Source organism: Pelobates fuscus, chromosome 4, assembly GCF_036172605.1.
Source record: "Pelobates fuscus isolate aPelFus1 chromosome 4, aPelFus1.pri, whole genome shotgun sequence".
Taxonomy (NCBI): domain Eukaryota; kingdom Metazoa; phylum Chordata; class Amphibia; order Anura; family Pelobatidae; genus Pelobates; species Pelobates fuscus.
Genome location: NC_086320.1, coordinates 164,473,960 through 164,498,519, shown reverse-complemented (window position 1 = coordinate 164,498,519; position 24,560 = coordinate 164,473,960). Strand labels below are relative to the sequence as shown.

General features: G+C 35.1%; 1 protein-coding gene across 1 annotated transcript in view; it reads right to left on the bottom strand.

Moving 5' to 3' along the window:
• Positions 1–259: 259 nt before the first annotated feature.
• Positions 260–24,560, bottom strand: part of LOC134609385 (uncharacterized) — a 180,543-nt gene continuing 156,242 nt past the window's right edge. The window contains exons 7-9 of the mRNA XM_063453061.1: positions 11,979–12,218; positions 2,996–3,259; positions 260–463 (exon numbers count right to left, since the gene is read on the bottom strand). Coding sequence (XP_063309131.1) covers positions 260–463; positions 2,996–3,259; positions 11,979–12,218 — 708 coding nt within the window. The remainder of the gene's footprint in view (positions 464–2,995; positions 3,260–11,978; positions 12,219–24,560) is intronic.

Here is a 24,560-nt window from a genome sequence, read left to right as displayed (position 1 = left end):
TTAATAAATGACTTAATTTATATTAAATAATAAAAGACACGCTTGCTTTTTGAGGACCAAATATTTTTTGACATATTGTGCACTATTAATCAAGATATTTTTGGCAGTTTTGCTATGTGTTCATTCCATCATAATTTAATGGTTTCAGTAATATTTACACAAGTGGAACTAAAGAAAAATAGCTCAAAGTAGCTTCCACTCTTCTTGGAATCCTTTCCAGTGTTTCTGTGGGAATTTTTGCCCATTCAACCAGTAGAGGTCAAGCACAGATGTTGGACAAAAAAGACTTGGCTCTCAAACTCAGTTTCAGTTCATATGAAAGGTGTTTGATGGAGTTGAGGTCAGGGCTCTGTGCTGGCCTGTCCAGTTCTTCCAAACCAAACTTATTCAACCATGTCTTTATGGACCTTGCTTTGTGCATTAGGGCACAGTCATGCAGGAATAGAAAAGATCTTTCCTCAAACTGTTTCCACAAGGGTGGAAGCATAGCATTGTCCAAAATGTCTCTGTATGCTGAAGCATTAGGATTTTTCTTCACTGGAAGTAAGGGGTTTAGTCCAACCCCTGAAAAACATCTCATACCATTATCTCTTCACCACCAAACTTTACAATTGGTAAAATGCAGTCAGGCAGGTAACTTTCTCCTGACCAAAACCGATCAGACTGCCAAACAGAGAAGCTCAATTCATCACCCCACAGAACATGTTTTTACTGCTCTAGTGGTGGCATGCTTAACACCACTCAATCTGATGCTTGGCATTATACTTGGTGAGGAGGCTTGCATGCAGCAACTCGGCCATGAAAACCCATTCCAGTTTTTGTGCTCATATTAATGCCAGTGTAATTTTTAAACTCTTCAGCGTTGGTGACTTTTGCGTACCATGCGTCTCAGCACTCATCTTCCACTTCATGTCTTAGTTGCTGCTTTTCCCAAACGCTTCCACTTTCCAATAATACCACTTACAGTTACCCATAGAAAATCTAGCAGGGTCTGATTGAAACACTTAACTTCAATAAGGCGTGTCCCAATAATTTTGGCCATATTGTGTATGTCATGAAAATATGGAATCTTGTAAAGTCCTTAAAGAGACACAACAGCCCTAAAGCACCGTAGCTTGGTAAAATGATATATGTTTATAGAGTGTGTGCTCTTTTTTTTTTTGTCGTTCTTGAGCTGAACAGAAAAATGCATGTTATACAAAGAAACATTTGCAATGAAAACTTGTACAAAGGAGTGTATATAAAATGACTAGCAGATTTTTAAGAAATCTTTTACTAGCATGCTAGTTTAACGCAAGGTTAATATGCTGGAATAATGTGCCACCCCTGAAGTGTCCAAATTATATGAGACATATAATGCATGGTCATTATAAAGTAAACACTTTTAAATGTAGGAGATAGGGACAGGCAATAGCAGAAGAGTAAACTAAGGAGTAAAGACATGTCAACTCCACATTGATCTCTCCTGGCTGTGTGTAATAGAAGGATGAGCAAAGCCACCTTCTGATTATTCAGCCTATGCCCACTGAGGGCGGGTGCAGTCCCAGATAATGGGGTGAGTTGTTTGGCTTAGCAGCACAGACATTGTAGGTGCACCCAAGTGGTAAGGTAACTCCCTCAGCGTACTCTGCTTTCCTCTGCCTGCTGAATCCCGCTGGAGGCTCCATCTGTTGGCTCTGTCGGTGCTCAGCTTAGATGCAGGCCTGCACACCTTGCTCCTCGTGAACCGCAAATGCGGCCTTCTCCTCCATTTGCACGTTCTCCCAGAACCTAGCCAGATCCGAGGCTGCCTGGATGAATGCTTAAGTGAGCTTTGAATGGTAGACATCAGATTCCAGAGGGACATCTTCCTCCAGAAATTGGCAAGGAGTTTGCCCAGCTTGTACGGCACTCCAGACTTTGCTCCAGTGTAGTCAGGCACAGGTCATGTGGGATCCGCCATTTTAAGTGTGTGTGCTCTTTTTTTCATGTAACAAAAATTGCAGATTTAAATAGAAATTGTTATTTTAATCAATTAACCTGTTTGCAACCCCTATCTTTCAAGCAGACAACCAGTCCTGTTACTTTCTGGTTGTTTAGCCTATTGAAGATAAACTCAAGAGGCAGCCTTGCAACGACTCCTCATTGAGATGCATTGGGAAATCTGTGATTTGACAGCCACAGAACCTCAGGGCTGGTGAAGAAGGGGGCAGGGGCTGGTAAAAACTTCAGGCAGGAGATCGGCAAATTTTGCAAGCTGTGTTTAGATATACCTAGAATAAAAAATAAATAATTGAATGCGTTGAATATGTTTTTATTGGGAGTATATCCACTAGTAAACAGCGATTTTTTTTTTTTATTAGGTAACTGTACATTTAAGGAGCTGCAATTATTAGACACATGTTTTTGCAATTGTTTAAAGTAATAAATTCACATTTCATGATTTTTAAATTTCCTTTAAGTATAATAGCATTACATCTAAAATATATTATAGTCGCTTTGTTCTGCTACTTAAATACACCCACTCCAACTTTTACAATTCTTGCAACCAAGAAAAAAGTAATTGCTCTGCTACCTTACGTAAATACACAGAAACATGGAAATAGAGATTTAGATAGTTAACACCCTGAGACAAACTGATCTACTATTGACTTTCTAAAAACACTTTAACCAATGCAGTTCATGGCTGTGGTTATAGTGTTGTGAGTTTATGGGTGCCATCCTCAAAATTACTGTGACAATGTTTTGGTGCACTAGTATCGAGGATCTCTTAAGCATTCTGTCCACTCTGCAGCTAAACAAGTAATGCAGAAAAAACACCTTCACAGTTTTAAGTGTGAGTACCTTCAATGTTAGTTCCATTTTTTTTAAAAATCAGTCACTTTGCTATAGTTTACCATATGATTGGGTCCTGCAGCAGAACCTCACGTTAGTAAAGGGCAACCCTGTGTTTAGAAAATAGCCCTTCAAAATTGTCACAAAAGAAATAAAAAACCTTATTAAAAAACATAAATACCTGGAAATACAAGTTGCATAGCCAGTGATCAATATCAGTCATAATAAGCTCTTCAATTTTATTGAAACGATCAATCCTTGAATCATTGTGTCCTCTTAAAATTGGACATTTAAATTTTCCTTCTATCAGGTTAAAGTTGTTGTCACACAGTGGAAAGACACCCCATCCAACTGCTCTATCAATGTAAATCTCTTTTCCATGAAGTAGAAAAAGTTCTACCAGTAGAGTCATTCCAGACTTGATTTTCTTTTCAGTGGGTAGCAGCTATAAAAAAAAAAAAGAAAGAAAAAAAAAAAAGAAAAAAAGGACATAAACAGGAAAGCACTATTCAGTAATTAATGCAAGCTGAGAGCTACATCCACATGCATCCATCTGGAAAAGTATTAAAGAGGAGAGCCACACACATCAAAGAAAATTCAAAAGCATTTCTGTCATAGGTTCCAGCATTATTTGTGACAGTCACTCAATTTTTATCATGCTTTATATCTCAAACTTGGAAAATGGCCTTACGTATCTTTTCATTTACTAGTAGTTTGAAAACTTAGAATTCATTTGTGCTTTCAAGATCCTTATTTACAACAAGGAATCAATTAACAAAATTACAGGATCCCCGTAAAAAAATATTTTACATTTTTTTGGCAGCATATAACTTTTTTAAAAATATTATTTAAAAAAACAAAAAAAGTTCGGTTTAGCAATTCTCTCTCAGTCATTTACCAGATTCAAAAGTTTAATTATTTTTGAGGTTTAGCAATTACCTCAAACTAATAAGAAATTAGTATAATCGGACACAACTATGAATATGTTTGTTATCAGTTTTGCATATATTGAAAATATATTCTGAGACTACCTTGTATTGAGCCTAAAACAGAAGCATCTGTTGAACAGAACACAACCTTAGTGGCAGTGACTATTTTAGCCTTTAATAGTATCAGATTTCATTTAAACCAGATCTACACTTCATAGAAAGAACCCATGAAAATTTGAAGATCGTTGTTCACAAATTAGTCACCAAAAGTATTTTTAATCAAATCACATACTTCTAGCTTGACAGGGCAACCAAACATTCTCTATTGAAAGTATGTTGATAAATGTGTTTATTAGCAAAAAAAAAAAAAAAAAATCCATTCGGACCTTACTCATTTATATTGGCAAAGTCATAACTATAATTAATGCTAAAAACCAGGGCTTACTAGTAACCATGTTTGCCCGGTGTAGTTGTTATGATGTCACGAGTATCTGTTTCCCAGAATTGAAGAAAAACATTTTGCTACTGTTTGCTCTCTTGCCTGGGACACTGCTAGGTGCCAGGTCTCTTTATGGGTAGATTTAGGATATCCTACTTCTGAAAAGCTGTAGAAGGTGGATGCAAATCCTGCTGCTCATTCATTGGTGAGAGCAACAGCTGATTACCCTCAGCCAATGATTGCTGCTCCAGTGATGTACAGGTAAGAATGTACTGTACTATTATGTAGACATTGTTATAATGTAGTTCAATATACTCCAGCTATGTTCTGCAAGATGTCCCTGTACTGTGCTGGCCGGCCTGCCCTTACACTTATTAGCCTTCGCAATGACACATTTATCACCTTGTCACTAAGCGCATATTTCTTGAATTGTGCCACATTGCTGTTTGTAAATTACATTTGACTGCAGGACCTGGTAAAACTTTTTGGGGAGTACACTGGCACAAGACACTGCTTGCTTCATTATAGAGATGCTTGGATTTCCTTGGATCTCCAGTCCTATCATTCACTCCTACTATAGGACATTTATTCTTACTATATCAACATATTTTAAGCACACTGTTACCCATTTTCTTTGGCTACAGAGGGCAGTTCTGATATAGTAACACACAGCATATTGTACGGTAGTGATCTATAAAACATTTACATGTACCTCACATTACCTGTAATGCACTCCTACGCTTCTGTGGGCTCTGTAATGAATTAATTAAGTCATACTGCATATACCTGTTCTTCACTCGGGAATTTAGATTATAGGGCTCCTCGCGATTATTAGGGAGATGGGGGCAGCTTATTTTGGGTCTATTATTTTATAATAGACACACATTTTGGCCACGAGCAGGGTGCAGGCAACACTATGCCCCCCCCCCCCCCCCATAATTTTATTTTAGCAGCTCCCACCCACTGGCCACAGAGGAGACACTATGTACGCACGTGGGGGCACCACGGACCTGTGTCAGACCCTCCCTTGAATCAGTGACTGATCAGCAATATGACAGCAAGCAGCCACCTATTGCTCACTGTTTAGTTGAAATGCCACTACCCGTGGCATGAGGGAAGAATTAAACCTCCCTTATTCCTAATACGTATGAAAAATAATAAGTTGACTGAAAGACCAAAATTAAGAAAAGGAAGGGATTCTTATAATATTGATCTTTCAACTTCTTAGTAGATCACTCTATTATTCGATTACTATAAGGATAACAAAGCATAAACAAAATTTAGTACCCTTAAATATAGCAATCCCATAAGAGTTAGATGCTAAACAACAGCAAGTTGCAGTCACTGCGCAGATTGTGGAAATTCCAAAAAATAATTAGCAAATTTCATCCAAAAATTAATGACATAAAGGACGAAATTCAGTTTGGAGGAAACTATTTTATTTTGTTGTTGTATGAATGAAATTGGGGGAAACATACATTTCTACAGCATCCAAGTCTATCAGGCATTAATCCAATGGCAGTTCTGAGTTGCCAAAATCAGAATATTAAACATCTGGATTTAAAAAATAGGAAGTGAGAGAAGTTTTATAATACTCTTTAATGATTGATTGTAATTCTTCTTCCTTTTGTATTAACGAAAAATGGAGAGCACGAGTCATTTCAAATTATCCAAAAATGAAAGAAAAAGGTCAGTGGGCAGTTGACCACCCACCCAACCCTTCCACCCTAACAAGAACAAAACTTTTCCATACATTTGTAGTGTCAAGTGTTGCCAAATGAGTTGGTGGTTGGTGGATTTACTACTGTAAAGTTGTTTCAACTTAAAGAGGCACTATAGCCACCAGAACAACTACAGCTTAATGTAATTGTTCTGGTGAGTATAGAATGTACCTGCAGGCTTTTTATTGTAAACACTGCCTTTTCAGAGAATTGATACATTGATTCATGACATTGATGAGGAGATGCTGACTGGTGCAGCACTGTGTTTTGCCATACATGCGTGACAGCCATCCTATGGCATCGTTGTTTTGGCTGAGATCTTCAAATTTGAGCAAAGAAGGCCACTGTGAGATTGGTGGGGCACTGGAAATCAATTGAGTAAAATCACCATTTGAACATGGGGCAATGAGGCTCGGATACCTAAAGAGCAGGCTTTAGAACTATAGTGTGAGGAATTCATGTTTCTATTCATGACACCCTAGTGTTCCTTTAAGAAACATTAGACAGTGCTTGCACATTTCAACAGCACAAACTGGACTGAACACACTCAGAAAAAATAAAGTATTTTAGTTCTATGAACTGTAAATTTGTGATTCCAAGTTGGTTTTAGGTGGCAGTGGTTACCAGTGAGACTCTGTGTTAGCCGTAAACAACAGTGTAACACAAGGATGAATTAAGCATGAATTATGCCTGCCACTCAAAGTTTGTTAGAGGGCCAATGTGGGAGTAGCTAGGAAAGATTAACTTTTTATCTCTTTTTATTTATTTATTATTTATTTTTTCCTTTTAACTCAACAACACATTCCATAAGATATATATATATATATATATATATATATATATATATATATATTTTGCAACAGTTTTTTGCAAAAAAAAAAAAAAACTTTTAACAACTGTAAATTTGTGATACGAAATGAAAATAACTCGGCAAAAACATTTTTTTTTTCTTACTAAACACAAACACAAAAATTGTCTCCAAAAACTAATTTCTTTCTGTAAACAGTTAACAAAAAAAACAGGCAAACAAACGTTTAACAAATGTTTACTAATTGGTGGTTCCAAGTTGGTGTTAAGTGGCAGATGATAGCAGTGAAACACTGCACTACACTGAACAACACAAAAAAAAATTGAAATACTTTTATAAATCTTATATTGATAATTTAGCTTCACACTAGGATCAATAACAAAATGGTAACCTCCTATCTCCCACTTAAAGTTGTTTCAAGTGCCCCTGGTGCAACAAGCTAACAAGCTAAACCCAATATCTTACTAGTATCAATCACCCAGGCTATCTCCCACTCCCAAACAGGAGCAGTGAGGGTAAAACACAACACACTATATCACTGCAGGTCTGTCTACTTCAATAGCTGCAGTCTGAGTATCTGGAAAAATCTTGTTTGGAAGTATAGATTGTTTAACTGTTCCTTCTTTTTCCCTATATTGGTTAGTAATCATTTGATTTGTGAATACAATTATCATTTAGTTGCTGTCTCCTAACCATCAATCATCTTTATTTTTGTTACCTCCTGATTGGACAAGAGATCCAGCCCACATGATTGTGCAGAGTTCTTGCTTATTTGCACCCACCAAAAAAACAACCTGTTCTCCAGTTCATCGCCCTTTTTTCTGGTGCTAGCAATGACACACATGAAACGCAAATCACAAATGAACGGGATCATGTACAGGTTTGTGTGAGTTGGTTCCTCCTAAATTCTAGTCTAAGGCAACTCAGAAATTGGAATATTCCGCCCGAATTTGGCAGAATTGCAATTTGGCAAGAAACAAATCTCCAAGTCTACTCTATCGTTTGTACCTTGAAACTAGTACCGAGAACGAATACAGAGAAGAGAAAAAAAAAATGTGGGATACATTTACTGAGGTGTTCTGTTCTAAAAAGTGGTGCAAAAATGTAGAAGATACATACATGGATTGTGGCTGCTGGTTCCATTAGTTTGCATGGTATTTGCCCCACTTTTAGTACTTTAGATCAGTTTTTAAAATGCAACACGTTGATAAATGTTCCCAATGCTTTAATGTTTGCCCTGGTTTTGCCTTGTCTGAACTGGAAAATAATGACATTTGGTACATCTTTAAAACAAATTTAAAAGAGTATCTTATCCGCATAGCAGATGAGGGCACATGGTGTCATTGACCCCCATAGGCTTTTTATTAGCGACTGCTGCAGATTCACTCGAGACAAATTAATTCCGTGTGTATTTGACTTAGTAAATATAAGAATTCCCAGTACAGTTAGAATCTGGTAATTTTTACTAGATCTAGATTCAGTGAATAACACCGTCAATGTTTTATTCAATTCAATATGACAAATCTTCTTTAAGAACACTCATTTAGCTATTATATTTTCTTTCTACATTCACTAGCAAGTTGCCTGCTCTTTCAAGAACACCCATGACATTTTCATCCTACAGTGGGAGTCTAATTTTGTTTTTTAGACTACTCTTACTGTAATGGGTTTTATTTCTTTTATCTACAGTTATCCATTCCTACAGCATTTTTTAAGCTTGTGTTCACTTTGTTTTATTGTTAGAAACACCATGTATGTGCCTCTTATTAAATGATTTCCTATTCCACAGCAGATGCTGACATACAGAAAATAACCTCTTAGGAAGTGATGGTCTCAACATCTTTTAAAAATGAATACCTCAGGTCATGTTAATCAGTTTCTGATATATGTAGTTTCCAGAAAGCACTTCTGGGGAAGAAATTGTAGCCATGACTAATAGTGACAAGCATATGAATCCCATTCTCCATACATTTTAGAATCGCTCAATGTTAGAAGTCCTTACCTTCTAAAGTATTAAAGAGAACTTAACCCTTTGACTGACACAGGAATGTGCCACACACTACAATGGAAAACGTTGCACACCTCTATTGCTCCCATATGGTTAAATGAAAAATAAAACGTTAGCATTCTTTTTTTCCTTCAAGCATAAATATTGAAGTTCATTAATTTTGAAAGAGCATTGTATTTTAAAATCCTAGCTGTGATGCCTGTATTGAATGACTACATGATAAGTGTTCTTAAAACTTCAAGAAAGGGCACTAAATTTTTCACAGAATTTGCGTATCATTTTTAATATAATAAAAGTGCAATGCCCTTTTTATAATGAATAATAGAGCATGCTTATGATTTACATACAGTATGTGGATTAAATGTCATTTTTGAACAGTTTCTACTTTTTTCTCTGCAGGCTTCCATTAAGAGGAGCAAATCTCTCCTTATCCATATTCTGATAATACTGCTATTGACTCTTCTAAATATGCATTATAGTACTATAGCAATATGCTATACTTCCAAAAGTGTTGCTGACTTTTTTTTTTTTGATTAGCAAAAATGTTTCTTTATCCGTATTCTTTTATAAGGGTTTCTTCTACTTGTTTTAATATTCTAGCACTGTTGTAGTTTGCAAGATTCATAAACTTTACTTTCAAGATATTCTCCTATGTGTTCCAAACTATTATGGCATTAACTTAAAAGAGAAAATGTTACCAGAACAGCAACAAAGTACAGAGGGCCTTTGACATAATAAAGCAAATAAAACAATGATTCACCTTGGCGCCCATCCTGGTTCTACCTGATCCACAAAACTCCTTATGGTGTCATGAAACAATAGAAGTTTACATAGTTTATTTCTTGTAGTCTAACTCAAAGTGATGCATAGTTTGTTTTTTTCATAGTAGTAGTGTGGAGATGAGTGGTATTAAAGGAATATGTCAAGATTGTAACCTCTACAGCCCACTTTAGTGGTTGTGTTGCCTGGGGTGCCCTGACGCCTTCCCAAATTATGTAGTGTGTCAGTGCCAATCACAGCCTTTTGGCCTCATTGGCTGAGAGTGTTAGTGCAGGGTTTAGTGCACTACAGGGAACTTCCAGTAGCAGAGGTAGATACGACCGCCACAAAGTGGACTCCAAATTAGTTGTCAAACCATTTGAAATTAGTTGACTACTTACTGTGGGTAGGCACCAGAACCCTTCTAGCAAACTAACTACTATAGCTAAATGCTTGAGAAAGTGGTGTGGTTATTCAGTATCCTATTAAATATATGCATTTGAAAGAAGCTGCATGGCAACAAAGATAGTTCTATAGAATTGAAGTAACAAGCTTGAGCACCACATATTATTAAATGGACTCTTGATTTTCGAGGGTTTGAATTAATTATTGGTTGAATTAAATTATTTGGGCGTTATTTGAGATAGCTTGGACCCTTCCTGTGTAGCGCTTCAAAGCTTCAAAGCTTCATAACTTGGTTATGCATTTGCCATGGTAAAGCAACTAGTGTAGCTTTACTAGTTAGTAAGCTGAACCCAGCCTTGTACACCTTCTGCACACAATAGGCAAGATTTATTAAAATACTCTGAATAGTCTCTTTTATTTTAAGTCTCTAAATTGAGAGGGCACAATAAAAGTAACATGGAAAATCCCAATAGATGTAATAAAGTGCACCAAACAAAAAACACCAAAAAAGCACAAAACTGTCTGAAACACTTTGATAAACCTCCCCCATTGTGATTTTTTTCCCTTTCCCTGAAAGCCACCAGATATAATTTATTGTGGTAGTCTAAGTGAGAGTACACAAATACATTATTAATATTATCAAGAACTATGTTTTCAAGTAACAGAGAGGTCTGGCAGGATTGGGACTTAACTCTCAAAGCCATCTCTTGCAATGAGCAAGCTGATAATTGCTCCTACCATTACCGTCTTAATAAAATGGTACTGTCTGGAATAGGTCCTTGATGGAATTGGTTGACAAATGGGAAGCTTCTAATTTGTCTTCCCCAGAAAAGGGAATTTTGTAATTAGTCTTAATATAACTGTGGCATCAAGATCTAGATTAATATTTTTTATAAGACTATTTATTACTACTTGTATCTTCTACCTCCTATGAAAGTACTATGTATCGAATGGACACTGCACAATTTTTATAAATCCTGAATTAATCATACACTTTATTAAAAAAATACTTTTAACCCTTGGGTTGAGACTCAAAATTGATTTGTCTGGCTATTTCACTACGTGCCCACTGGTTGGAATAAGCACAACATATTTTCTCAAATTTAATATTTTTGGATAAGCTTTTCAAATGATTTAATATTTTTTATGCAGTTAAAAAATACATTCAAATATAAAAAATATATAATTTCTAAAAAATATATCAAAACAATTTAGCAAAATATTAAATAATTATAAAAGAGTAGCCAAATATATTAACCAAATATATCACATAATTTGAAATGCTTATCCAAAACAATGAAATATGTTATTAATAATTATAAATTTAAAATAATTATTTCAAAATATTCAAATATAAAAAAATATATCATGTATTATATTATGTATCCCAAAATATTATCCTTTGAAAACCATATAAGAGGGTTTCTGATATAGTTTCATAACTGGAAAAACTGGTTAGCAAGCCATATGCATGAATTAGGTCACTACAAATAAAGGTTAAGAATCCTGAAATCAGAAGGTATTTTTTTTTAAATTGGATCTAGAGTGTAGATATTGGTGATGGACTCTTCAATTATTAGCATAATCCATTATTTATACAAAACAAGAGAACTTGTTCAACTGGGTAAAAGCCTAATGTTCATATTCGTGACTGCCATGTAACCATGTGGATATATTGTGGCATGAATATAGGACACTTTACCCGCAAGGAAGAGTATATCTCATAAAAAAACAGTATTGCCTCCATTGACATCAGTGGGAAATTTTACATTCAGGAAGTAAAGTAAAACCCTATTCTTCTAAGAGAACCAAGCCCACATTTTTATTGAAGACAAACATCATATTTAAACACCACCCACTTTTCTCCATGCCATCTCCATGTGCAGAAACCTTTAAATCCGTTACAAAATTCCAAAATGTTTAATTTCTTTATTTTTCTACTTGATTAATGTACTAGGTAGGATTCATGTTTGTTTTTTGTCTAGCTGCAAAAAAATCAGTAACCTAGTAACAATTGCATCATAAATTATCAACGCATCAAGTAATGTGCTAAATAAATTAATGTGATCTATTTTGCACACAGATAATCACTTACTGTATGCACGCTCTGATTTACGGTGATTTCCACATCATAGAATCTCCCATTATGATATACTGGCAGAGTTGTTTCAGACCATTGTTGATTCTGTACTTTGGACCAATGAAGAGCATGACCTCCAAGACGACTAAGCAAAGACGTTTTCAGAACATAGTGGCCCTTGGGTATCTTATCTTTCACACCACGCAGACATTTAAATAGTATCTGAAATGGCTGAGGTTTAGCCGGCCATCCAATCTATAACAATAAATGATAAATTCACACATATGTTTCTTGTGCACCCCTACTTACACCACCTTACCCACTAACATGCGATAATCGCTGATACCTAAATCTTCCAGCATACACCAACTTGCACTAAACCGAACCTTATGTCAACTAAAATACTTCTCCTCTGGACAGTATTACCAACATACATGTACTGTAATTCTGCCGGACTATGGTATCCCTGTTCTTTATTTTGATGGCGAAGTATGACGACCTGTACCTGTCAACTGTGTACAATATACATTAATATATAAAAACAAAAGACAGGAATGGCAATGCCGACATGTATGTGTGCAAGTTTGCTGCAACTTATGCCACAGTGATTACTGTACATGCTCTTTGTGATATAACCTTAATGCTTGTCGTACAATTCTAAACTGTATTGCAATTACCACTGTACCACCCTAAACAGCAATAAAAAATGTAAAAAGTAAATACAAATATATATATATCAACCCCTTTTTTGTCAAGCTTGTTCTTGCGTTAAGGACCCTTAACGAAAAATTTCTGTCATTTACTAAAGTTAACCCCAGATCGCCGCTCCCTGTAGTCAGTGATCAGTTGGCATTGAAGGGGTTAATTTTATTAAAGCAGGGGAAAGAGAGGGTGGGATTTAACTTTAACTTGAAATAAAGTTAAAGTTAGATCCCACCCCTCTTTCCCCTGCTTTAATAATATTAACCCCTTCCATGCCAATTGATCACTGACTACAGTGATAAATCAGCAGGGACTACATTTTACTGTCATCTGATTTAAAAATAAAAAATAAAAAAAGCTTTAAAAGTTTTAAAAAGTTTTAAAAAATATGTTTTAATAACGTTTAAAAAAACTGTTTGTTTTTTTTTTTACCACTGATGGTTAACTTTTATTTATTTTATTCATTTATTTAAATATTTTAGAATGATATGGTTTTTCTAGCTGGGACGGGTGGGAGTTATGGAAAATTGGGGAATTTACTGTTAGTGCTGCCTAGTGCTAGTTAGGGGTTAACGGTAAAAAAAAGTTTCTATAAAAAGTTTAAAAACAAATTTTAAAAAGTAAAAAAATAGTTTAAAAGAGTAAAGACTTTGATTTGGCACCACCTACACTTTGGACTTTGTTCATTCTCTAGCTGCACTTTAGTCAGCTTTGGCGCAACCTTCTTCTGTTTTGTCTTGTATATTACCTTTGTTCATAGGGCTTAGAGGGAACCCTATTTTAGGTTGCTGCCTCCTACTTTATCTATTTATAGGATTGGTCTAATTTAGCGCTGTTTCCTTCTTTTGTATATTTCTATAAGGTTCAAAATATGCCTTTTGAAATACTGGGATGTCTTCTTTAAGAAATGGTATGCCTTTATGCTGTAGTTTGAATATATAGCCTGCTAAAATATTCCAAAATGGGACATGGACACAGCGTACAAATTCAAAGTTTGAATATATATATTGGTGCAAAATAGCTAAAAAATTGTCCCATGCTAAGGTTCAAAATATGCCTTTTGAATTACCTTGGAGTGTCTTCTTTAAGAAATGGTATGCCTTTATGGTATAGTTGGAATATGTAGCCTGCTAAACTGCTCCAAAGTGGGGCACAGATGCATCAAAACCCTCCATGAAAATTCACACGTAAAAACCTGAACTTGTCTCTTTTACAGCACTCTAACTTCATAAAATAGTGTCTAAGTCATACATTGGGCATATTGTTTTACTCAGAAGATGTAACTGAGCATGATTTGGGGGATTTTATGACAGTGGCACATATCAAGTGTAAGAAATACCCTGCAAAAATGCAAAATGCAATTTTTTCCCCTCACCACAAACATTGGCATAGATTGGTGAGAAAATGGTAACAAGTTAAGGCACAATATATGCCATATAAGATACCCCGGGGTATCTGTTTTATCAAATGAAAGCCCTTTGTGGGTTTATTTGAATAGTCAAACTGCTGTAATACCCTAAAATGAGACATAGGATCGTCAAATCCATCTATGAAAATTCTAACTATAGAAACTGAAATAGCATTGTCTCTTATATGACATTGTAGATTCACAGAATAGTGCCAAATGCATGCAATAGGGGTATTGTTATACTCAGCAGATGTAACTGAACACAATATGGGCAGGAATAGCACACACCAGCTTTATGAAATACACATTACAAAAACCTTGTTATATGTGTATATGCCAAAATAGAGAAAAAACATAATTTTACCCCAATATTTAGCAGAGATTGCCAGTAAAATGGCTAAGTTAAAAGTGTCAAAATAACCTTAGGTAAATATCCTGTGATATCTACTTTATATAAATATATACTTTTCTGTGGCAATTTTGTTTTCTGTGATGGCTACTAAACCTACAAGACAAACATACCAACTTCTAAAATAGTTTCACATTGAAATTTTATTTAATCCTTGTATTTTGTGTCTTGTAACTTTCAAAATAAGCTAAAATACTACACATATTATCTAGTCTATAAATCAAAACACATAAATGAATTTATTTTGAATTACTTTACGTAAGTTGGAAATATTATTGAACATTATTAGTGCCAAAATCATGGGGAAAAAATTTGTTTTTGTTTTTCCCATTGTTTGGCTTTTTTTTTTAAATTAATGAGAATGTATCTATGTATATGTGACATCAAATTAAAGCCATTTTTGCTTTCTAAAAAATGGTATATAATATGTGTTGGTGCAATAATTGACCGATATGCAAATTGCCTTTGAACACAAACAGTAAAAAGTGCAAAAATGGCTTTTGTGTTAAGGTATTAAATTGAATTGCATTATTTTACTTGGTTTGCTTTTAATTTAATGAGTACATGACATGAGTATGTTCACTTTCATTCTATTGAAAGAGCACATGTACAATGTGATATCAAAATGTTTGCAAGTTCATAGTTTGTGAGACATTTATATTTAAAATACCGTATTTATCGGCGTATAACACGCACTTTTTCTCCCTGAAAATAGGGAGAAAATCATGGGTGCGTGTTATACGCCGATATCCTACATTTACTTACCTGTCTTGAAGCGTGGGCCGGCTTCACAGCGCGCACCGCGGAACTGGAACTTAAATTTCAGGTTCCGGTTTCCAGGGGGACTGAAAGGAAGTGTGCACACTATTGTGTGCACACTTCCTTTCAGTCCCGCCGGTACTGGAACTTAAATTTCAGGTTCCGGTTTCCGGCGGGACTGAAAGGAAGTGTGCACACTATTGTGTGCACACTTCCTTTCAGTCCCGCCGGAAACCGGAACCTGAAATTTAAGTTCCAGTTCCGCGGTGCGCGCTGTGAAGCCGGCCCACGCTTCAAGACAGGTAAGTAAATATGGGACAGAGGGAAAGTGCACTAGGGGACACTATGGGAGGGGGGGGGGACACACTATGGGGGGTGGAGAATACTATGGGGGGGGAGAATACTATGGGAGGGGGGAGAGAATATTATGGGGGGGAATACTATGGGAGGGGGAAGAGAATACTATGGGAGGGGGGAGAGAATACTATGGGAGGGGGGAGAGAATACTATGGGAGGGGGGGAGATTACTATGGAAAGGGGGGGGAACACTATGGGATGAGGGGGGGGAATACTATGGGAGAGGTGGAAATTTCCTGGAATTTCCTTCTGGAAATGAGGTGCGTGTTATACGCCGGGGCGTGTTATACGCCGATAAATACGGTAATATCTATAATTTCATCACTTGTCAATCAGTCCTTGGCAAAGACTCTATGTTGAAAATCAAGTTATAGGTGGGAGCAGGCAAGAGAACACTGCATCCTGCTCTTCCTCATGGTGCTATTCCCAGAGCAAGCATGTCCCACTTGACAACATTCCAAAATTTGGACATCAAAGGATTGCCTGGCAAGGGGATGGAGTGCTACAAATGTAAAATAATAACAACTGTGTACCTCCAAGAACTGGAATGGTAGACAGCCTTATAAATGACAGGTTTAATTTTAGTTAAAAAAATTTAAAAAAATTGTTGTGAGAAAAATAGTAGCAGCAAAAACGTAAGTATAAGGCATCTGTTTTTAAAACAACATTTTTTTAACAGATAGAATCAGAGCACAATAAACATAAAATGATTTTCTTTCTGAAAATAATTATTCTATACAATTACCACATAAATAATTCACTTTTTGTTAAGAAAAATAAAAATGTTACATGTGGAAACAAAATAGCTGCAACATTAACCTGAATGTATCAATAGAAATAAAAACTAATATATATATATATATATATATATATATATATATATATATATATATATATATATATATATATATATATTGGATTTTTTTTTATTTCTATTGATACATTCATACACATATATATAACACCAGTAATGAAATCCTTCTCCACTAGTTGTTTATATGTTAAGATTGAGACTGTTAAAAATGTATAAGCCTTTAAAATCTTCACTTATTTCTTATTGTAGTTTGTATATCGCCCAATTAACTTCTCCTCCTCATATGTACTTTGTTTTCTGTTGTAATGAGGCAGTGCTCTGCTTGCAATCATTGCTTAAATCATGTCATATGCTTTTATTAGATAACTAGCAACATATTACGTTGCTATTAATATTATGGACATTTTCAAAATCACCCTAAAAAGTACTTGTCGAAGAGAACATTGGCACATCTGCTAGATCCTACGTGTGTTACACTCTTAACCACTTCACTAGCAATAAATTCACAAATAGGACCACCAGAGTAAAATTCTGCATAAAAATTAGATTATTTTTTTAAAAGCAATACTATCCCTTTTGATGTTTTCATTGAATTTCATTGAAAGCTGTGCATACAATGGTAGATTGTAAGCTTGTTTTAGCAGGGTCCTCACCAAGCTATTGCTCTGTCAACATTTGTAATAGATTGTCTCATTTATTCCCCCTTAATACTGTAATGCTCTGTATAATAAGTTGGCCCTATATAAATGCCAATAATGCTTTGTCTTATATATGAGTCTAATGCTTGCAAAAAGTGTTAATGGATTGAACTTCATTTTCATTTCCTATCAGTCATCATTGATAAAAGTTGATCGGAAAATACATCTTATCTTCAGAAGCACAAAAGATGTTTTTGGTCTATAATTGTAGATGCACAAGAAAACTTATGCAGATCAAGAGTATCTGATCTTCTGTAGATCTACCATTTTATACTCTTTGTAAATAGGGCTGCCAAGAACGTGAGCAACTGATGAAGAAGAATTAAACAGTGGCGAGTTGAGCGAACCTTCGAGTGAGAAAATTGATCAACTATTTCCTTTTACATGCTCTAATAGACACGAGAATATAATATTAGATATTATATTTTTTATTTGGAATGTGGAGAATGACAATCATAGCTTAAGTCAGTAAGCAGTAAATATCCCCAAAAAATTAATATAAATGTGCTGGTACAGTTAAGAATAAGTTAATAAGAAGTAATAAGTTAATAAGAAGTTTGACAATAGTTTGTCAGATTGAAGATACTCAGAAGCCAGAGTATTCAAGCAAATAAAGTACCACTAGGAGGTACAATCTAAAGTGGGGGAACATAAAATCACTGAGGAATCTAAACCAGAATTATAGAAAGATTTAGTTGGCTGTATCGGGCTTTATTTCAAAATTGCATCACTGCTACCTATATGATGAAATCTGCAGAAAGAGTAAGGAAATATATACAATCCTGCAGAATAAAAAACACCTGTTGACCTCTATGAATACTTGACATCTGTGATTAAACTACAAATAAAAAAAAAACTACATTGTGGTACACAAAAATATACAAAATAATTAAAAATACTTGCAGTAAGGAAGTAGTTCAATAAACTTATGGGGCCAGAACAGTTTAGAAATGGCTCAACTAAGAAAATATGAGGCAGTCTCAGCAAGGTTAAGTTGAGAGCCTCAGGAGGGCAGTGAGGCAAAATCTGATGTTCAAAATATATTATTAGACCAGATTACACTTGGAGATATGTTTTATTACGAACTGCAGTTCACTGTCCATGACTGTCCATATTATATTTATAAATTCATGATATATAAATATAGGTTGTTTTTACTGCAATTTCTCTTTTTCCCTCTATTGGTTACTTTTTTCTACCATGATCTGTGACTCAATGGCAGGAGCATATGGTTATACTAAGTATATATTTTGCAGTATTTTCGCTCCATTTTGTGTCATCTAATTCGTCTTCCTGAATCTTTTTTTGTTAACAAAACTCAGTCGCACTGAACCACCATATGACTGAAATTTTGCAGTCCTGAAAAAAATATATATTGTCAGGCGAAGTGGTTCAGCCGAAACTATTATTTTTCAACATGCGCAAGTTTAGAACAAATCAACACAGGTTTTTATTTTTTTATTTTACTTTGAGTAATGTCTATTTCACTGGGTAAAAAAATGATAAAATATCTTACTTTTTATAATTTAGATTTTATAAAAAAAAAACAGAGAAGTAAGGAATGCTTAATTTTAGTCTACTTGTGTAGACTGGGCATCTTAAGTTTAGAAAAGGCTATTTTCTAGCATTATATTTGTAAGGCTGACCCATATTAGTGGTTATGTCAAATCCCAGCACATATAGGGTGTAGAAGGAATGATGAGACTTTCTCCTGATTAATAGATGAGATTATAGGAGGCTCATTATACAGTTAATCATATTAGGTTTTTTTTTTGTTTTTTTTCAGTAATTTAACTTAGTGGCACTTTTAATACAGTTGTGCTTGAAGGAACTATTTTGGTGTGCATATGTTTTTCTAGGATTTTAAAAGGTTTGTCTCTTTTAACCCCTTATGACCGCAGCCAAATGTACAAGTTGTGATCAAAACAAAACGTAAACAAAACCTAGCATTTGCGCTATATGTCTGTCCAACCGTAATTAACCTTTTTCATATTAAATGTACCCACACTTATTATATATCATTTTATTCAGGGGAAACCGGGCTTTCATTTAACATCAAATATTTAGGTATGGAACATAATTTAATATGAATAAAACATTAAAAAATGGGATAAAATAAGATATTTGTTTTAATTTTCTTAGTTCTACGTGACATTTTAACTGTGAATATCAAAATACTGTTTGTTTTTACTGCAATAAAATACACATATTTGTATTCAGAGATGTCTCATGTGTAAAGCAGTACCCCCTATGTACAGGTTTTATGGTGTTTTGGGAAGTTACAGGGTCAAATATAGTGTGTTACATTTTTCAGTTTCTTCACATTGAAATTCACGAGATTGGTTCGGTTGCCGTTGAGACCATATGGTAGCCCAGGAATAAGAATTACCCCCATGATGGCATACCATCTGCAAAAGTAGACAACCCAAAGTGTTGCAAATGGGGTATGTCCAGTCTTTTTTAGTAGCCACTTGGTAACAAACACTGGCCAAATTTAGTGTTAATATTTGAAAATGCAAAAAACTAATTTGAACACCAATTTTGGCCAGTGTTTGTGACTAAGTGGCTACTAAAAAAGACTAAACATACTCCATTTGCAATACCCTGAGTTGTCTACTATTGCAAATTTTCATTCCTAGGCTACCGTACAGTCTCAAAGGCAACATAACCAACCAGGCGAATTTGAATGTGAAAAAACTGAAACGCAAGCCTTATATTTGACTCTGTAACTTTTGAAAACACCATAAAACCTGTACATGAGGGGTACTGTTATACTCGGGAGACTTCGCTGAACACAAATATTAGTGTTTCAAAACAGTAAAACGTATTATAACAATTATATCGTTAGTGTTAGTGCCATTTGTGTGTGAAAAATGCAAAAGATTTCACTGTCACTGTAATACATTTTACTGTTTTGAAACACTAATATTTGTGTTCAGCGAAGTCTTCCGAGTACCCCCCACCCCCATGTACAGGTTTTATGGTGTCTTGGAAAGTTACAGGGTTAAATATAGTGCTAGCAAATTAAATTCCCTGAACTTTTGGCCTGGGTTGTCAGTCAGGTCCTGCAAATTGGAATTACAAAAATGACCTAATTATGTAAAATGATTACATAAATATATGCGTATAATTAATATATATATATATATATATATATATATATATATATATATATATATGTATATATATATATATATATACATTTTAAAATATATTTTTAGTTATATATAGGTATATATAGTAATATATACGTATATACTTATGTATAGATATATATATATATATATATATTATTTCGTTCTACATGTATTCTGATATCAATATATATATATATATATATATTAATTTTAAAATACAGTTAGAACAAAATTACACATATTTTTATTATTTTTGTAATTTTATTTTTTAACGTATTTACATATTTATTTATTTTTTATAAGTATATATATATATATATATATATAATGAAAATGATATATATATATTTAATCAATATCATTGTATGTGTATTTTGATATTAATATTAATATATATATATATATATATATATAATTATGTATATAATAATATTAAAATACACTTAGACAGTGTATGTGTATTTATGTGTACGTGTGTATATGTGTGTATATATATATATATATATATATATATATATATCATATGAAAAAAACTAGCACTCAAGGACTTCAATAGGTAAAAAGTAAAAAACCTTTTATTCCAGTGTGTCGACGTTTCAGTCCACCGTTGTGAACTTTCTGTTGATGTCCTGAAGAAAGTTCACAACGGTGGACTGAAACGTCGACCCTGCTTTTTGACACACTGGAATAAAAGGTTTTTTACTTTTTACCTATTGAAGTCCTTGAGTGCTAGCTTTTTTCATATGTTGTATACTTGTGCAGCTGAGCACCGGGCAAAACACTGAGGGAAGGCTGGAGTGCAACTCCCATCATTTTTTGTATATATATATATATGTTTGTATATATATATATATAATTTTTGTATATATATATATATATATATATATATATATATATGTTATATATATGTATATTTTGTATATATATATATATATATATATATACTTAGATCATATATATATAATAAATATATATGATCTAAGTATATATTATTTATTTTTACACTGTTTTAAACTGTTTTATTTTATTTTCAGACAGCAGGGGGAGTATCTGTCATTACAGGCACTCCCCCTGCTGGCAATGCCTTGGACGGCTATGCCGTCCATGTGATCGCGAGGTCCTCGCAAGGACCTTGCGATCACATGGCCCAGGGGGGCCAAAGAGGATGGAGGGGGACTCCCTGGGCTCCCAGGTAAGTCCCCATACCGCGATTGCCGGCGTGGAATCGCCGGCGACCGGTTAAGTACATAAGATCGCAGGGCGTTCTATGCCGCCCTGCGGCATTTAGAGCCATCAAAATAGGGACGGCATAGAACGCCCTGCGGTCTTAAGCGGTTAAGAATGCTCTTTTCGCTAGGCTGGTCAGGACAATATATGGAGTTTTTTTTTTCACACATCTGCATTTAGGTAATATTTATCTGTATGTAGGTCAAGGTTTTATAAGTCAAAACCCCATGTCATATGTCATTTAAAGGGACACTATAGTCACCAGAACCACTACAACTTAATGTAGACTTAATGTAGACTTTCTGGTGTTTATAGTCTATTCCTACAGGCTTTTAACAGTAAACACTGCCTTTTTAGAGAAAGGGTAGTGTTTACATAGCTGCCTAGTAACACCTACAGTCACTTAGACAGCCACTAGAGGTGCTTCCTATCACTATGTGCAGCACTGACGTTCAGCATCTCCATGCTATGGGAAAGCATTGGATTGGCTGAGATCATCATGATTGGCCAGCCACAGCGAGATGGGCACGGCGTGGGAAAAAAATGACAAAAATTACCTTTGCCATGTAATACAATGTGGGCCAGGCATCTAAATAGTTTAACGCTATAGTGCCAAGAATACATGTTTGCATTCCTGACACTATAGTGTTCCTTTCAGTGTTTTTTTACATGGTAGCATAAAATGATACATACATTTAAAATTCCAGCATCTGTTCTATATCTTTTGGGTTATGGTCATAAATTCAGACTTTATATTTATGTTTCTTTTCTGATTGCTTTGTTTGTTTGTTTGTTCGTTTGTATGTATGTACACTCAACAAAATTATAAACACAACACTTTTGGTTTTGCCCCCATTTTTCATGAGCCGAACTGAAAGATCTAAGACTTTTTCTATGTACACAAAAGGCCTATTTCCCTCAAATATTTTTCACAAATCTGTCTAAATCTGTGTTAGTGAGCACTTTTCCCCTGCCGAGATAATCCACCCACCTCACAGGTGTGGCATATCAAGATGCTGATTAGACAGCATGATTATTGCACAGGTGTGCCTTAGACTGGCCACAATAAAAGGCAACTCTTAAATGTGCAGTTTTACTGTATTGGGGTGACAGCGGGTGCCCAAAAACCAGTCAATATCTGGTGTGACCACCATTTGCCTGACGCTGTGCAACACATATCCTTCGCATAGAGCTGATTAGGTTGCTGATTGTGGCCTGTGGAATGTTGGTCCAACTGCAAGAACTGGAATGTTTCCAGCTTCCAGGAATTGTGTATAGATCCTTGCAACATGGGGCCGTGCATTATCATCCTGCAACATGAGGTGATGGTCGTGGATGAATGGCACAACAATGTGCCTCAGGATCTCTTCATAGTATCTCTGTGCATTTAAAATGCCATCAATAAAATGTACCTGTGTTTGTTGTCCATAACATATGCCTGCCCATACCATAACCCCACCGCCACCATGGGCCACTTGATCCACAAGGTTGACATCAGCAAACCGCTCACCCACATGGCACCATACACGCTGTCTGCTATCTGAATGTGAGCATTTGCCCACTCAAGTCAGTTACGATGATGAACTGCAGTCAAGTCGAGACCCCGATGGGGACGACAAGCATACAGATGAGCTTCCCTGGGATGGTTTCTGACAGTGTGTGCAGAAATTCTTTGGTTATGCAAACCGATTGTTGCAGCATCTGTCCGGGTGGCCGGTCTCAGACGATCTTGGAGGTGAAGATGCTGGATGTGGAGGTCCTGGGCTGGTGTGGTTACACGTGATCTGCGGTTGTGAGGCTGGTTGGATGTAATGCCAAATTCTCTGAAATGCCTATGTAGACGGCTTATGGTAGAGAAATGAACATTCAATTCACGGGCAACAGCTCTGGTGGACATTCCTGCACATTCAGCATGCCAATTGCACGCTCCTTCAAAACTTGCAACATTTGTGGCATTGTGCTTTGTGATAAAACTGCACATTTTAGAGTTGCCTTTTATTGTGGCCAGCCTAAGGCACACCTGTGCAATAATCATGCTGTCTAATCAGCATCTTGATATGCCACACCTGTGAGGTGGATGGATTGTCTCGGCAAAGGAGAAGTGCTCACTAACACAGATTTAGACGGATTTGTGAACAATATTTGAGAGAAATAGGCCTTTTGTGTACATAGAAAAAGTCTTAGATGTTTAAGTTTAGCTTATGAAAAATGGGGAAAAAATACAAGTTTTGCGTTTATATTTTTGTTCAGGGTATGTATTTAACAGGATTAAAGGAAAAAATGGTAAATGTGAAAGTACTTTGCCAAAAACATTGTAAACCCATGTGCACCATATCGAGTGTATCATGCTAGCAAGGCTACAGAGAAACCTGGAGTGCTATTATGGTTTCCACATTCACTTGTAAGTTCAATTGAATTGATTTAACTAGTTTAGGAAAACTGAAATTAACCCCTTCATTGTGAAGTTATTTGCAACTAAATGACCATAATTCATTTTTTTATGTTCTGGAAGTGTAAATGTTTTATTCGTATCAGTACGCATAAATAATACAATGTTTAATGAGAAAGCAGCATCTTATCAAATAATGTAGTTAAATGATAGAATATGCTGAGAAACATTTATATACTAGGTTAAGGCACATTTCTTTAGCCAATGTGTTTATATTTATAAATGGGAGTTAAAAGTTAAATACTTTATTAAAATTGATTATTTTAATGCATTAATGTACACCATTCAATAAAAAATTACGGTAATTCCACCTCAATATTATACAACATATCATAGCCCTAATATAATGTAAAGGTAGTAAGTGTATTGTGGTGCAACATATTTTATTCAACCTTACAACATTAAATGGGCTTTGTAATCCTTCGGATTAAATTCATTCTTGGCAAATAGCACTGCAATTAGAATTGTGTTCAAAAAAGTAGTATACTGTTGATTGCAAACTATGAAAATATGGAAACACTTTAAAGAAAATTTAAAATTCAATCCTACCTTGGATTTAATATAAAAGAGAACACATTATCCTACATAAAGAGCATTCCTGGAACCACATCAAATTATAAAAAATGTGTTTAAAATG